The sequence below is a fragment of the Chelmon rostratus genome, chromosome 14 (assembly GCF_017976325.1).
Source record: "Chelmon rostratus isolate fCheRos1 chromosome 14, fCheRos1.pri, whole genome shotgun sequence".
NCBI lineage: Eukaryota > Metazoa > Chordata > Actinopteri > Chaetodontiformes > Chaetodontidae > Chelmon > Chelmon rostratus.
The window spans coordinates 23,481,582-23,496,210 of record NC_055671.1 but is presented as its reverse complement, the minus strand read 5'-3'; the positions used below and the strand labels follow the sequence as shown (position 1 = coordinate 23,496,210).

The 14,629-nt window shown below is 42.4% G+C and overlaps 1 protein-coding gene across 2 annotated transcripts; it reads right to left on the bottom strand.

The window, feature by feature from the left end:
• Nucleotides 1–822: 822 nt before the first annotated feature.
• On the bottom strand, nt 823–14,629 carry tmem248 (transmembrane protein 248). Of its 2 annotated transcripts, none has more exons than XM_041952972.1 (7): nt 14,304–14,629; nt 12,231–12,389; nt 11,314–11,602; nt 8,480–8,630; nt 7,043–7,226; nt 5,616–5,797; nt 823–4,152 (listed from the first exon to the last, which is right to left on the bottom strand). In XM_041952972.1, the coding sequence occupies exons 1-7, from the start codon at nt 14,304–14,306 to the stop codon at nt 4,095–4,097; spliced, it is 1,026 nt and encodes a 341-aa protein (XP_041808906.1). In that variant the 5' UTR covers nt 14,307–14,629; the 3' UTR covers nt 823–4,094. The 2 variants fall into 2 exon arrangements, with proteins under 2 accessions (XP_041808906.1, XP_041808907.1); XM_041952973.1 differs by having other exon boundaries at nt 5,654–5,797.

The following is a 14,629-nucleotide window of genomic DNA, read 5'->3' as shown; positions in this document are numbered from 1 at the left end:
GTGCCCCTTATTTCATGTGTTCTTGAGGGCTTCTCCACAACACGCCTCCATCCTGTTTGAGTCACCCGGTCAGGGGCTGCCACTGGAGCAGATGGGTCCGCTCGGTGGTTCTGGATCTCGAGGGCTATGCTGACCTTTGTTCATCAAGGTCTGCGGCGGTGAGGCCTGCTTGGTAATTCTGCGCCGCTGCCATCTGCCCTTTGAATCTCACTGATAAATAGTTTGTGTGAGGAACTTTTATCGATTCCGGATCCTGTGCGTCCTGGCTTTCATCAGGTTTTTCAGAATCAGACTCTAAGAGATGCGTCTGGAAATATTATTTATTTCCAATAAATCTCATGATAAGACCAAAAGAAGTTCAAGTCCAGTCTGGGTTAGCTTTTCATTATGATTAAGATGGGTAGTTTATTCTGAATCCACCATCCTGCTGCTGGAAGCTCTCATTAGCGCCTCTCGACTCACAACAACAGTTTGATTAAAAACTACAGAGTCCAGCTGTTTTAAGCAATTACTGCTCTTTTTTTAAAAAATGAAAGTGTTTATTTGTGAGCTGTTTTTGAAGCTTTGCATCTTTGCTTGCTGAGAGCGATTTGCAGGCCGGGAAGGACGGACTGACACATTGTTGGCTTTGTTCTTTTCACTGGAATAGTTGACTGCAACAAATGATATGGCGTATCACCAGTAGACGCCTACACACACACAGCTTTTTACTTCCAGCACCAGCAAGTTCTGCCTCCACTGGCAGATCATTAATCCCCCCGTAGAAGCAGATAAAAACGGCGGCGGCGGAGAGAAGGAGGGTCAGGGACGAAGTGATGTTGAACTTTAGAGACAGTTTATTTAAACTTGAGTTCATTTACAGCAGTTCCACTGGAGAGGGAAAGGGTTTGAATGGAGTTCTAGCCACATTAAACCTACTGTCCTATCTACTGTATGTACAGGGAGGATGCAGCTCGATAGTGCAGAAGGCACAGAGTTGGCTTAATACTTGCCTGTAAGCGCTACTAACATGACAGAAAGGATAACGAGGTGAAGTGGCAGCCTTATATTAGAGACGTGTGTGTTTTGCTTAATGTAAAGCTGAGAACACTGAGATGAAGCAACTAAGGAGAATATGGCTCCTCTGTGTTTACTCCGATCTTTACTGATATAGTGGAGTAATTCGAAAACTACAACGGCAAGCTTCTGCTCCTTTAAAATCAGTTTCTCTACATGTGCACTTAACAAGCACGGCGAGCTGAAGAGCTCAGAAGTGATAAAACGAGCTCCGTGTTCGGAGTCGTCTCCGTGAAGCCGGGGTGTTTTACAATATGCGATATGTGGAATCAAGAAAACTTAAATGCAACTGGACAATGTTAAGGCATTTTGCAATTATAGAGATGCAATTCTAACCGAAGATGAACATGAAATCACACAAGGAGGGGTTAAAAGCAGGTAAACGCAGGTCATCAACAGAAATCATAATGGTTTGGCAATAAAATGGCATGCTTCATTCACATCAACACCCCCCACCATTTCCGAATGTCTGAGCTGCCAAATCTTCCAAAAAAAAAAAAAAAAAGTCCTACTGTGAGAGCGCAGGAGATCGATGACAGTAAAAGCAACAGATCCAAGTTCATATATGAAACACATCAGAATCAGGAAGACTTGTCCTCGCATCATTCAGTATGGGAGAAAAAAAAAAAAAGGTATCACATCACCTTTCACTCATTAACCTTCAACATACACACACAAATAAACCAAACAAATGTACAAAGTGTCTGATACAATAAGAGATTCATTCTCTCCACAAGAGGATAAACCTTACAATATATGATTACCACTCCGACAAAAACACAATTCAAGTAAAGCCTTTGAAACTGAAAAAAAAAAAAACAAATCAATCTAACTACCTCATAGTTTAAAATCACTTGGAATTCTCGCATTTTAAGATTTAGATTATGCTGCTTATAAAAAAAGTACATTCAACGGGTACATCAATTATGGAACAAATTATAACAGAGAGGTAAGTAAAACGTATCAGTAATTGCTATTGAAAAGAAGCCACACATGACGGCGGCTGGAGGCGGACTCAGGCTGCTCTCTCGCTTCACAGGAAGGTTTGTTTTCAGAGAAGCGCCGACACATTTCATTACATTTGAGTCTGAACGGCCCAGCAGACGGCGACTCGAGAATTTAGCAACAATCTCAACCTCGTCTAATTAAAGTACTTCTGTTTTTTTTTCTCTTTATTGCAAATATGTGTTGCAGGACATTTAAAATAAATGATTGTCAAAGTCAGACGTGCTCTCGCCATAAAACCACTGGAGGAGCGTGAATTTCATCCTTAAAGCTACAGCTAGTTTCTGCACAACGCGAGGAGTCGTGTGAAAACGTCATGCAGGCCTGTGCGTTAAAGAAACGAGCAGAGTCGCAGTCTGAGGCCGCCTGCAGCCGCTGAACACTTCCCAAACTCACTCACACACATTCGCACACCAAGTGAGTTTTTGCACATTTTGTTGTACTACAAATAAAAAAAAAATCAATGATTTAATCATAAATATATTATCATAGTTATATAAATAGAACTATATACTAACAGATAATTATAGTTATTTTCAGAAGGAGGCCAACTGAAACAAGTTTTATATAGTTCAATATCACTGTTTACATGTGACCTTGGACAAAAGAAAGCATCACAGGAGCAAATAACACAAAATGTGCAAGAAATCTAAAGGTGCACTAACTCTGCAAACACTTAAAGATGTGCAACTGATAATCATTTGCTTAAAATAAAAGCACAAATAACTCAAAAGCTTCCTAGAATATAATCACTCAAGGGCCACTTGACATTTACAATAAAAGGACAAAGATCACGAGTTGGGTTTTAACCACGGGCTCCTCACGCTGGAAGAAAGAAAGAGAAGGATGGCTGTGGAGGAAGGGACCGGCGAGTTAATGTCGGAGAGGGAGAAGAAGACGATCTCCCCGTCTGTTTTCAAGCAAGCGAGTCCACCGTAGGTAAGGCAAGATAATGTTTCGCTTCATCCAGGTGCAACAAAGAAGACGGCATCGAACGTCGCCGAAGTCCAGACGCCAAAAACTACAGAACTGCTGCAGCGAGAGGCAGGTGAGTGACGAAGGAAAACAAAAGGCGGCGACTCGTCTCAAAGTAAAGAACGAACACAAACCACGGGAGCCTCTGCAGCTTATTTAACTGCCTTTAAAGCGGACTTGGCCTAACAGGATACAAACTGAGACACCGGGGCTCGTTAACTTCACTGTTGACGTTGTGTTCTGTTCAAATATTAATGTGCACAGTGCAATCATCTCAATGCTCCACGTTAGATGACACTGCCGGCACGCAGGGAAACATAACTCTTAATTGGGTACGGACCAAACATAATTGAGAGTTGAATTGAATAAACTAATTGCTACTTTATGCAAATTCTGATCAGACGTCTGCTGACGCTGTCGTCTGGTGCAGAGAAAAGTGCCAACTGTCATTTGTCCTGTTGAAGCTGCAATGACAAGTGCATACTGAAGACTTAATCAGACATATGTTGCAAGCATCCTCACGTGGGATTTCAGGCTTATTTTAGTTCACTTGAACGTAATTCGAGTGACTAAACATCACGCTTTCTCACCACAGGAGATAAAATACTCTGTTTACAGACGGTTCTGATGTGTCCAAACATCTCCAGCAAGAATCGAGGCCGAAATCTGTGACAGAACGTTTCTCCGCGGTTCTCCTCTCTCTTGCTTGGCAAACGAGGCCGAATGACTGCTAGAAAAAACGGTTGTGTAGTTCTTGGATCTGGCCTTCTGCTCTGTTTATGTACTGCATGTTCTGACATGGCACGAGGGGACTCAGGCAAAAATAACAACGTAAGAATAATAAAGAAAAAGAAAGAGAGGATTTGCACAGAATATCAGAGTTCCTACAAATATTTACACGACAGATACAGGCACTTGTATATCTTTGGTTGGAGAAACCCAACATTGCAAGAGTAATGCATTCACAGAGCTTTCGTGTCCCTTATCGTATTTCCAAGGTTCACTAGGCAACTGGTATGGTTATTTTTATTTCTTCTGTTTCTTTGAGTTTGTCCATGTTACAGGTAAGTTCTGACATAGTTCTCTGATGTCTTTTTAACCCTCTGACAACGCCACCTGCAACAGAAGAAATGGGTTTTAGTGCAGCTTACAAACTTAGGAAAGGAATTACACAGAAACTGCACACACGCACACACACACACGCATGCACACAAAGAGAAATTAAGTATTTAAATTTAAGTTTGATCAGATTTCCTGTGTGCGTGCAGCAACATGCGCTGTGGTCATTCTCCATTCAGTCGTTTTCCAACCAAACTCTGCACATAAGGACATCAAATCTCCTCAGTAAGCAGCGAAGAAGCCACTGCTGTGAAGAAATTACTAAAAATATTTTTGCAATCAACCGGAGACTCGTCTCACTCAGCCAGACTTTATCTCCTCACTTGGTTTTAGCGCTGTGTCAGCGCTGGACTCATTATCATTCTGGAAAAGGGGGGGGGGGACTCTCTGGCTTGTTTGTGTTTCTTTAAACAAATCGCAATCATCTTGTGCGGCGCTGAGCTCAGGATGCAGCGACGATGCTCCTGCAAAACAGCGTCGGAGGGGCAGATGAAGGGGAGGAGAATGCCGACTGAAATAGTCGACCAATAGCGGGCTCATGCCAACAAGCCTACTTCCTGTGAGTCAGACTGAGAGGAGAGTAAAAAATCTAAAATGTGACGAACAAAGTGAAGGACATCTGTATTCACACTGGAATTAGCCGTTAAAGTACCCCAAATTCATATTCAAATTAAACTTTATACTCTAAATCTCGCCGGGTAGTCCACTGAACTGAACGGTGTGAAGTTCGCCATTGGCGAGCCATGCTAGGCTTTTATTGTGAAGCAGCTACACGTAGTGAGACGTGTTTATCAGGGAGTGAGAGGAGCCACTCTTTAATTAAAACAGATCTAAATAACAACACATAGATGTGTTCTGTGCTCTTTTGGTCAGCGGATCTCTTTTATGCATCGCAGGGACGGACAGAACAAGCACAGACAACCAACAGAGGAAGTGAACTTCGCTCGGCTCCACTGCCCCAATCGAAAAATAATATAATGTGCTGTGTTGTTGCCACAGTGAAGCACTCAAAACCATCTGTTTGGCCTGACTCAGACAACGAGTCACAGCTTGCTGACCCATCTTAAAATTGTTAATCCCTGGACCGACCAGCGTGAGCTGGCTCCTCGCGCGGCGGCTGCGATGAAAGGTGATATATGTGGACAGCGCTGTCGTGTGTTGTTCTACAACGATAAGTAAGAAGAAGAGGACGATCTTCCCTCCCCTCTGGGACGCTCACATCAGGCACACCTGAGACCAACAACACATCTCCTGCTATAATCACGCTACAAATAAGCAGCTAAAGCATAATTAGCAATACATTGTATTTGTTAGCATGCAAAGTAGAACATGTGATTTATTTCTTAAGCAACACGTAGTGATAGGTGTCCACGTATTTTGCACAAGAAGCAGAAAATCAGCAGTATGATTGGATCAATCTTTAACCAATCACTGGTCAATCGATGCTTGGCTTGAACTACCTGTTCAGGTCATATAGCACTGCTGGTGTCTGTTGTACCTTCTCAGGGCAGAAGTCGGGGTTGGTTTGTCGTACTTTGCCGGGCCGCCCCTTAATGACTGCATAGCAGAACATAGTGATGACCATGACAAACAGGAAGTAGCTTGTGTGCATCAGGTGCAGGTTGATGAGGGAACGGTCGTCCTGGTGAGAAACAGTCACAGAGTTAAATAACACACATTAGCTGCATTCTGGATTTTCAGGTGTGGCGTCACTGATCAGAGCCAGCGCCGGCCGCTGCTACTGCTGGGTTACAATACAATCACATGACTGAACGTGATTTAGATGCAGTAAAAGACTCTGGAATAGCAGTTTTTTTAATTCTTTTTATGGTTTGCAGCTTGGCATCAATATAATCTCGTCTGCCGCTATGCTGTGTGTTATGTTCAAGGAAGTGTTTCTCATAAGTGTACGCATAATATGTGAGATGACGTTTAAAATGAGCACACGTCTGCAGCTGTGCAGCTCGGGACCACCTTAATAACAACATGGTGATTGTTTAATATGACTCAACACCACCTGATATCACAGACTTGTAAAGAGTTTTAGAGGCACAACTGAAACATTTCCAGAAGCTTTACAGGCATTAAAGCTCCCTGCATGCAGGCAGGAAACAGGTTCATCAAGTGTCGATGCATTCCTCTGTTATTCAGCTGATGACGGCCGTCTCGAGCACCACTCCTGAATCTTCTGTGCGTCGAAGTGGGCTGAGATCAGGTAACTGTGCAGAGACAGCAAACGTTTTCAAACTGTTTTCAGGCTCACCGGACCATTCGGGGCCCAGCTGTGGTCTTTCAATGGGACCATTGTAACCCCAGAACAATCTGCCAGCATCAGTATAGAACTAATACTAAATGGGCTTTGTGTTCAGTCACGTTCACCTCGTCTTATAAGGGGGTGACAGAGCGATCACATACCACCTGAATCCCTCCAATACACAATCATTTTGGTGAATTTATGAATATAACATTCTAGAATAGAAAACGCATGTCAAGGTATTAAATTTTATGTGAATCCGTTCAGGTCAAGCAGTAATTATGTTGGAGTAAATATTGTTCTACAGCTGCTCTAACCAGGCCAAAAATATACAAAAAACTAATTTAATTACATTTTATTTTTAAATTAAAGAGAAAGGTGAATAGAAAGAAATAGAAATATAGATTCTTGATTTTTGAATTTGCAAATTTCTTCTCATACAATGACTGGAAACTATCCAAATCTCACTAAAACCTGGTTTACTGTGGAGATATTTACAGATTTTTATACATCTAATCATAGTTTTGTTGACTCTGTGGTTTCTAGTTAAGTTAACTGAGACATCATGAATGACGACATTTGAAACTGTTGAATAAAAACTCTGAATACGGGTGTGTAAGGGCGGTGACTCACATCAGGAACGATGACCGTAAGCTTTGGGTTGAGAGCGTGGTACACCTTGCCGATGGCTCCTTTGTAACACCAGAAGGGGTTGTAGTCCTGACTGTACTTGGTATCCGAGTCGCGGACTGTGGTGAACACCTTGTACCAAGATGTGGCGTTGGTGTACGTCTCTGGCACGCAGTGTGGCGGCTGCCTACAAACCAAAAGGAAGATCGACGTCTGTTGGTTGGTGTCATGGAGCTGTTCACGGTGCGATAATAATTCTCTGTATTTACTCATCTGATTGTTTATGTCACTGTCTTATTGGCTATTTTGCAGCTCCATACAGTGCATCACTTATCAAACAGAAAGAAAATAAGACGTGGAGACATCTGGAGGGACGAAAGCAAGGGAGCAAATGAATGCAGCTTCTACAGTTTGTATTTTCAGTTAACCTTTGGGCTCCAAAGCAGCCTCTAAGACGCCTGTAATACTTCCCATTTAAGTAGCATACAGTGTGACACGTAATGTGACAGTCAAAGTGGTAATCCAATAACTGAAGTCTGACATCTGATCAAAGTAACTGAATCTGACGGACTCAGTCTCCGCTTGACGTTCTACTTTCAGACTGACAAGACACGCGACTGCTCATCCCTGAAGGCTGCAGAGCTCCTGGCGCACATTTCACCAGATCTGTAACGTGCAAGCTGTGATGTGAAACACGGGACCATCTCTTCTCACTCAAACTGACTTCTTTCACCGATCAAAACATACTTGCACACCATGCATGAGCATGCAAGAGCGCTGTAGCTAGACAGGCCGCCTAGCTCGCTGCTAACAAAGCTGGAGCGCTAGAAGAGCAGAGAGGTGTTCTTCACTCTCTGAGAAACTGTAAGTTGCAGCGTATTTACCAAAACCAGCCATCAGAGCAAGTTTCGCATTACCAGACAACAACTGAGTTTCATTTAGTCATTTGGGGAAGTCACAGAATGAACACTCATTGTTTACGGCTGATAGCATCTGCTGGAAACATGTGTCACTCCAGCTGATGGTTGCAAGCTTTGTTTAAGAAACCTCATAACAGAACCCTCTGTGGTTATAATCCATGCAGCGTGGAGGATGGAAAGCTCAACAATTAATTCATTTATATAAAAACAAATGGAGACTGCAGAGAGGTGCAACAATGGTGTCTCAGTCTGAACAACTACCATGCAATTAACAAGAATATACAATCTTCTAACTACTATCAGTTATGCATTTCACCTCTATTAGACTTATCTGGAATGAATACTTCACATCTTTCCTCAGAAACCTCATCGCTAACTACTATGAATGACCATTGTATGAAAGCACTTCCAGCTAAATCAAAAACATTTGGGGTGCTGTACTGCATTTTGTCAGTATCACCCAGCTCTAGGCAGAGATAGAGAGCGTGTCCCGATGAGTCAGGGAGGCAGTCCAACTCACACTGTGACTGGGAAGATATTGCTGGCCGCAGTGATGGTCATGCAAGTGCTGAACACCACCTGCTCGCAGTGGCCGTGCAGCACGCAGTCGTCTGAGTTCCAGGATAAAGGCAGGGTGAAAGTGATGTTTATTTCTTCATGGGCTTCCCGGCCTACACGCAAAAACAAGACGGAGCATAACAGATTGTTAGGAAATGATCACAGTAAGAGAGAAAAGGCAGTTTTGGTTTAAGCATCTACCACAATTCACATGCCTCTAACTTGCATATCCACATTCTCTCACTTGTTATAACGGCATGAGAATAATTGCTTGGGATTAGCCGGGATCAGGCTAAAACAACGGACAAGCCCAAAGAGTGGCGCCTCCTAGATCTGAGACAATTAATTAAGCCTAGAAGAGCCTGAACAGCACACATACAACACCCACAGCAGGCAACCAGGGAGAGCCACAGCAGCGATATTTGATGACACACCGAGCTGCCCCCCCCGATAACGAACGCCTGACTGATTGCATGTGCTGAAGGAATATCTATCAAACTGTAAAGGGGATTAGAAAACCATCAGTCAAACCGGGTGGACTCCTGGGTGTGACTGAAGATAGATGACACAACAGCCACGAGCACCGAGTCTCCAAACAAAAGGGTTTCCAGTTCTCACGAGCGCAGTCAAACAACTGATGAGGACGTGAAACTCTCCAAATCTTTCCAGTCATCAGGAACAGAGCCTGATTTTCTCTCAATTTCATTTGTGTCAAACACATCTGAAGGCTTATTGTGTGAAAAAGTACGCGTTCATCATCGCCCAATCATATCCAATCATATTCGCACAGGACTCTCCCTCTGCTGATACCGTCATACTAATGCTTTTCCCTTCAGAAAGGCAGCATTTTCCACTAAATGTAACTGTGGAAGCATTTGCTGAAAGCGTTGACGTGTCGAATACACGTTCACATGTTTGTTTGTTTTTTAAATAAAACATTCCTGTTATTTTATCAGTAATATCAAAAGTTGATTTTGTAGGGCTTCTATAAAAGAGGAGGCTGGCATTCCCCCTGTGTACTCCATTCATCTCTTGCTCAGTATAAGCCTTATTTAGACAGGACTGTTTGCTCAAGGTAATTAAACATTTGCAAAGCTCATTACTGGCTTTGCACATCTCTTTAGTGGCTTTAAAATTTAAGACAAGGGTACAGCAGCTAAACCTGTAACAGCAGCACACAGCTAAGACAAACAAGGGCCTGATCATGGAAGTGTTTTTTATAAGCCGTGGTATATAAAGTGTTGCACATTTAGTAACACAGAGATATTGATCTGCAAAGAGGTGCAATCATCACAGTTTTTGCAGATTTGGAGCTGTAATGTCCTTAACGGCAGAAGGCTTAAACCACAGAAAAAGCCAATCTGGATGGGATTAATACTCTAATTAATTTAATGTGGCGTGCTGTAAAATAAAAATTACCTGACTTTACCACGAGAATATAATCCCATTTGAGCAGTGATAGAGATGCATAATTCTCATTTTGCTCTGTTGCTACTGCAACCGCTCTACTCATCCTCTCAACAACCTCATGTCCACCGGAAGAAAATCAATGCACTTAATGCACACCACAGATTGATCTATTTGGAAGTCTTCAAAGATGACATTTAAGTATAAAATAGAATTTTATTTGATAAAGTAGATGCTGAAGTTTACCATTTGGCTGATTTAAACACAGTTTTATGCAGCAGTCTTTTCTTCCGTCCTTCTAAATTCTTTCTCTATGAAGCACGACAGCAAACAGGAAGAAAGAAAAACACCTCGGGCTCTCAGAGTGAGTGAAAGTTCACAAACATATAGCTTAGCATGTAGACAATAACGCCAGCAATGTTGACTTCTCGCTTTGATCTGCCTTCAGAGAGCTTTCAGTCTGAAACCTATAGGAGGAGCAGCTGAATGGGAACAGCTTAATGTTACACAACGCTGCCACTGTTTGCTCGCCACGTTAAAGTCAAGTCACCGCACAAAGAGGTAAATCAAAACCCATTAAAAGGACAAACTCCAGCCCTCAGAAAGAGCGAATTACATGTACAGCAGCTGCACAAAACAGTCCATGCCAATAACATACAGACACTGTAGAACGCATGCAATTCTCACGTGACAATGTCTCCATGACGATAACGCATTAGAGTCAATAGTGCAGTTAAACAAATCTGCAGTTCACTCCATCTGCACACTTCTGACTGTGTGAGGTTTAGTGAGTCTGATCCTTTCTTTATTTTAGCCTACTGCAGTCTGTCTGTGTCAGCTGTCGTGTGTGTAGCATCACACGACCTGCCGCTGCACGGCGTCACTTTTAAAAAGTTTGCAAAGGCTATAATGCGACGGTGCATTTTTCAGTTCAGCGGCATGTTTTACAAATACAACTGTTTCACTGAGATTTGTGGCGAAGCCGTCATTAGTGGAGATCTGACATGTTATATAATGTGGGAATTTTTTTTCAGGAAGTGAAATTGTGTGAAACATAAAGATAAATTGTGTGTACACACACACACACACACACACACACACACACACACACACACACACACACACACACACACACACACACTGAGATTAGTTATTTGAAGGTTTCTGCACAATCGATTTGAACAAATTTGACATTCAGTAACAGTTCCAACTTGATGTAGCTGTATCTCTATCTCTAGTATCTCTCAATACTCTTGTATTGATTTTCCAGTGTTTATTGGTTAATCCTCACAGTCCCACCTGATTTCCTGTTAAACATAAACTGACTTTTTTTCTGAATCCTGACAGCAGGGCAAATACAAACAAGCCATGATGTGAAGGAGAACCTACCGGACAGGCCAACTTGCTGTCCCAGCACTGTGGCATACAGGTGGGTGATATTGCGAGAGTAGCCTCCGAAAGGGCGCTGGGGGTCCAGCGTGAGGGTGATGGGGACTGAGATGTTGATGGGACCTGAGTCCTCTAGCAGGAGGGGAACCTGGGTGCTGGAACGAGCTTGGCCGCTGGTCACGACCATGCTCTCCGGCGTGGTCGACTCGTTCAGGCCGTGCTTTATCGTTTCATTCTCCGACACGCAAAAGTCCAGCTCGTTGAAGCGCAGCAGGAAGGTGTTCCAGTCCTGTGAGAGAGTGTGTGTGTTTTCATTGTTGGACAGGATGATATTTTGTGATTAATGACCTGATTTCCACCTGGGATTATCAATGAAATCATGTTTAACCTTCCCACAGGTGGACTGCCATGCACAGAACTTCCTTTGTCATATTTAAGTTTTGTACTGACAGATTGTACCTCAACCTATTTTTCTATCCAAGTTTGATGCTAAATACAGCCCTTTGAGTTGCACATGCTTCCTATTCAGATTCAAAGGCAAAGGTTTATTTCCATGTAAGCATCTAATTTGTTTACAGTGGTGTGTATATTACAGCCAGGTAGAACGGGGGTAAAATGTACTATATAAAGCAGCTTGCACAGTATATGAAGAAAATCTGAATTCCCTGAATGAGCTTCTTTTAGCCTAAAGGACTGAGCTGGGAGAGACAAGAAAAGGCTCAATAGGTAACAGCACAAATGCAACACGGTTCAAAATTTTGGGCTAATGCATCGTCATGGCATAAAGCAGGCCACAAAGGTCATGAACTGACATTTAGCATTAGCTGTGACCTTCTGTTTCTGGTATTTGAGAGACACTTAATGGAGCAGACTGTATAATTTCATCTCTCTTAAAGAACCATGTGGGCGAGACTCACCTCCGTCAACTCTGGAGACTTGATCTCCTTAATCTTGAAGAAATAACCGATGGTCAGGAAGGCGATGGCCACTGCACTGACGCTGATCATGAAAATGACCAGTGGTGGACGGTTGTTGATGTAGCTTCTCAGGTTCTCTATAGGATTTAACAGGTACACCTGCACATGGACAAATACACAAGGTGTCAACAATTAAGCAATAATCTCATGTATCAAAAAGATTTCTGACAGTGGTAAACAATAATAATCATTGACGCAGACACTTTTAAGTGTTTATTATCTGTATGATCGGTGTGTAGTTATTAAATCTGCCCATTTAACCATTTCATTGAATATTTAAGGAGTGGTGCATCAATAAATGGACTAGAAATTGTGGTGAAAAAGGGAGTAGCAGTCCTGGACAGAGCTGAAATTATGCAAAAATTAAAGGTAGCTCAGTTTAATCTGATGATCAGTATCTGATGACTATACAGATTTTATATGTTGTGACAAAAACAAGTGTTGGCAAAAAGGAAAAACAGATTATGCTTTGTGCCTGGTTACGGTTGCTTAAATGAACTTGATAATGTAGCATCTGATACTGATATAAGGATGAATTGAGGGAGGGTTGAATCTAATCTCAACAGTATGAATATTTAAGTGTTGAGGACAGTGATGTGTTCAAGTTCCCTGTAAGTCAACACATTTGTAAAAACAATAATCAAAATGATTAATCACTCAATTACAAATGCACCATATACTATATAAAAAAACATTTCATTTAGAACAAAAATGAAAAACTATTGTCAAATCGTCTGCAACAAAACCACTAGACCAGAATCTCATGGGCTGAGTCTTCAGTGTGGAACCAGTGTGTGTGTGTGTGATGCTGCAACAACTGCCGACGATCTCTTATCACTAGCACTTTACATCGACCGGTTCATCCAGATCAGCAGCAGTGTGATGCTACGGTCAATTTATCCAGCAACCCAGTCAGAGAATCTGTTCACCAAACAACTTTTTCTGGCTGGAATATTATCAACTTTAATGCACAATAAATGACAGAACTCATGTTTAGCCCAACACTGTATAACAGACTTTATTATAGAGCTGTAACGACTCATCGATAAGTTGTCAACTGTTAAATTAACCGCTATTTTGACAATTGATTAATAAGTTTGAGTGTTTTTTTTTTTTAAATCAAAACTCTCTGATTCCAGCTTGTTAAATGGGAATATTTTCTGCATCTATATTCCTCTGTGGCAGTAATGTGAATATCTTTAGGTTTGGACAAAACAAGACATTTGAGGACGTCGTCTCAGGCTCCTGAATGACATTTTTCACCTATTTCTGACATTTAATGGACCAAAAAAAAAAAACAATCGATTAATCCAGAAAATAACCAGCAGGTTACCGGACAATGAAAACAATCGTTTGTTGCAGACCTACTTTAAAATGCAGAATATTTTACACTTGTGGCCAAGTGTACACCAAACACAGAGCAGTGAGGAGGGGGTGTCATATGTTATGAACACACTTTCTTCACCGTTTGAGATACAGGAGCTACCTGCTTGTCCATGACCTTTAGCTAAACACCTCAACAGAACATCTTGTACGCCTAGAAGAGCAAGGTAGACAGTTTTCCATGGAGGTCCAGCATGCTGCTCTCTCATCCTCCAAAGCTCCCAGACGGGCTGCAGCGTTCAGTGAGGACTCAAAAGTTGACATTTAGTTGGAGCAAAACTGTAAATAACGTCAATGTTATCGAATAGCAGCGAGCCTTGCTACTTCAGAGAGGCTGTAATTTACGCTCTTCAACGTTAAGACATTCGGTATTAAACAAGGTAACTTTAAACTGCGAGGGTTTCGCATTGAGTGCTGTGTTAGTCTCTCCATCCAGGACACCGCAGCCAGGTGACAGAGGCTGTCAACCTTGTAGCACGATAAGCTAGCCAGCTGGCCCTGTGACAATTTTTCCAGGATGTGACAACAACGTGACAACAACGTGACAAACCTGACAGATTAGAGATCAAACTACAACAGTGCCGAAATAGCTGATTAAATGTACCAAAACAACACTTTAGCAGTTCTCACCATTTTTTCTTTCTGTGCATGCGACGGATGCTAGCTGGGAGGTTCGTTGCGGGCCACAATAAGGCAGCAGTTTAGCTGCGAAGCTAGCCTGTGCTGCTAGCTTGCTTGCTTTCCCGAAGCTATTCCCTCCTGAAAAGACCGCTGAAAAGCGAAAGTCGGTGTTCGGTGGAGACAGCCAGGCTTTCAGCGTGAGAAACCCCGCGTATACTCCTTCCCATTCTTCGCTCTGTAACGTTAGTTCACTGCAGCTGTGATGAGAAATATCTCTTGCGTGCAGACGGGAATAACGTCAATAATGTTCCTGGGTCCTCCCCGCCGACATCTCC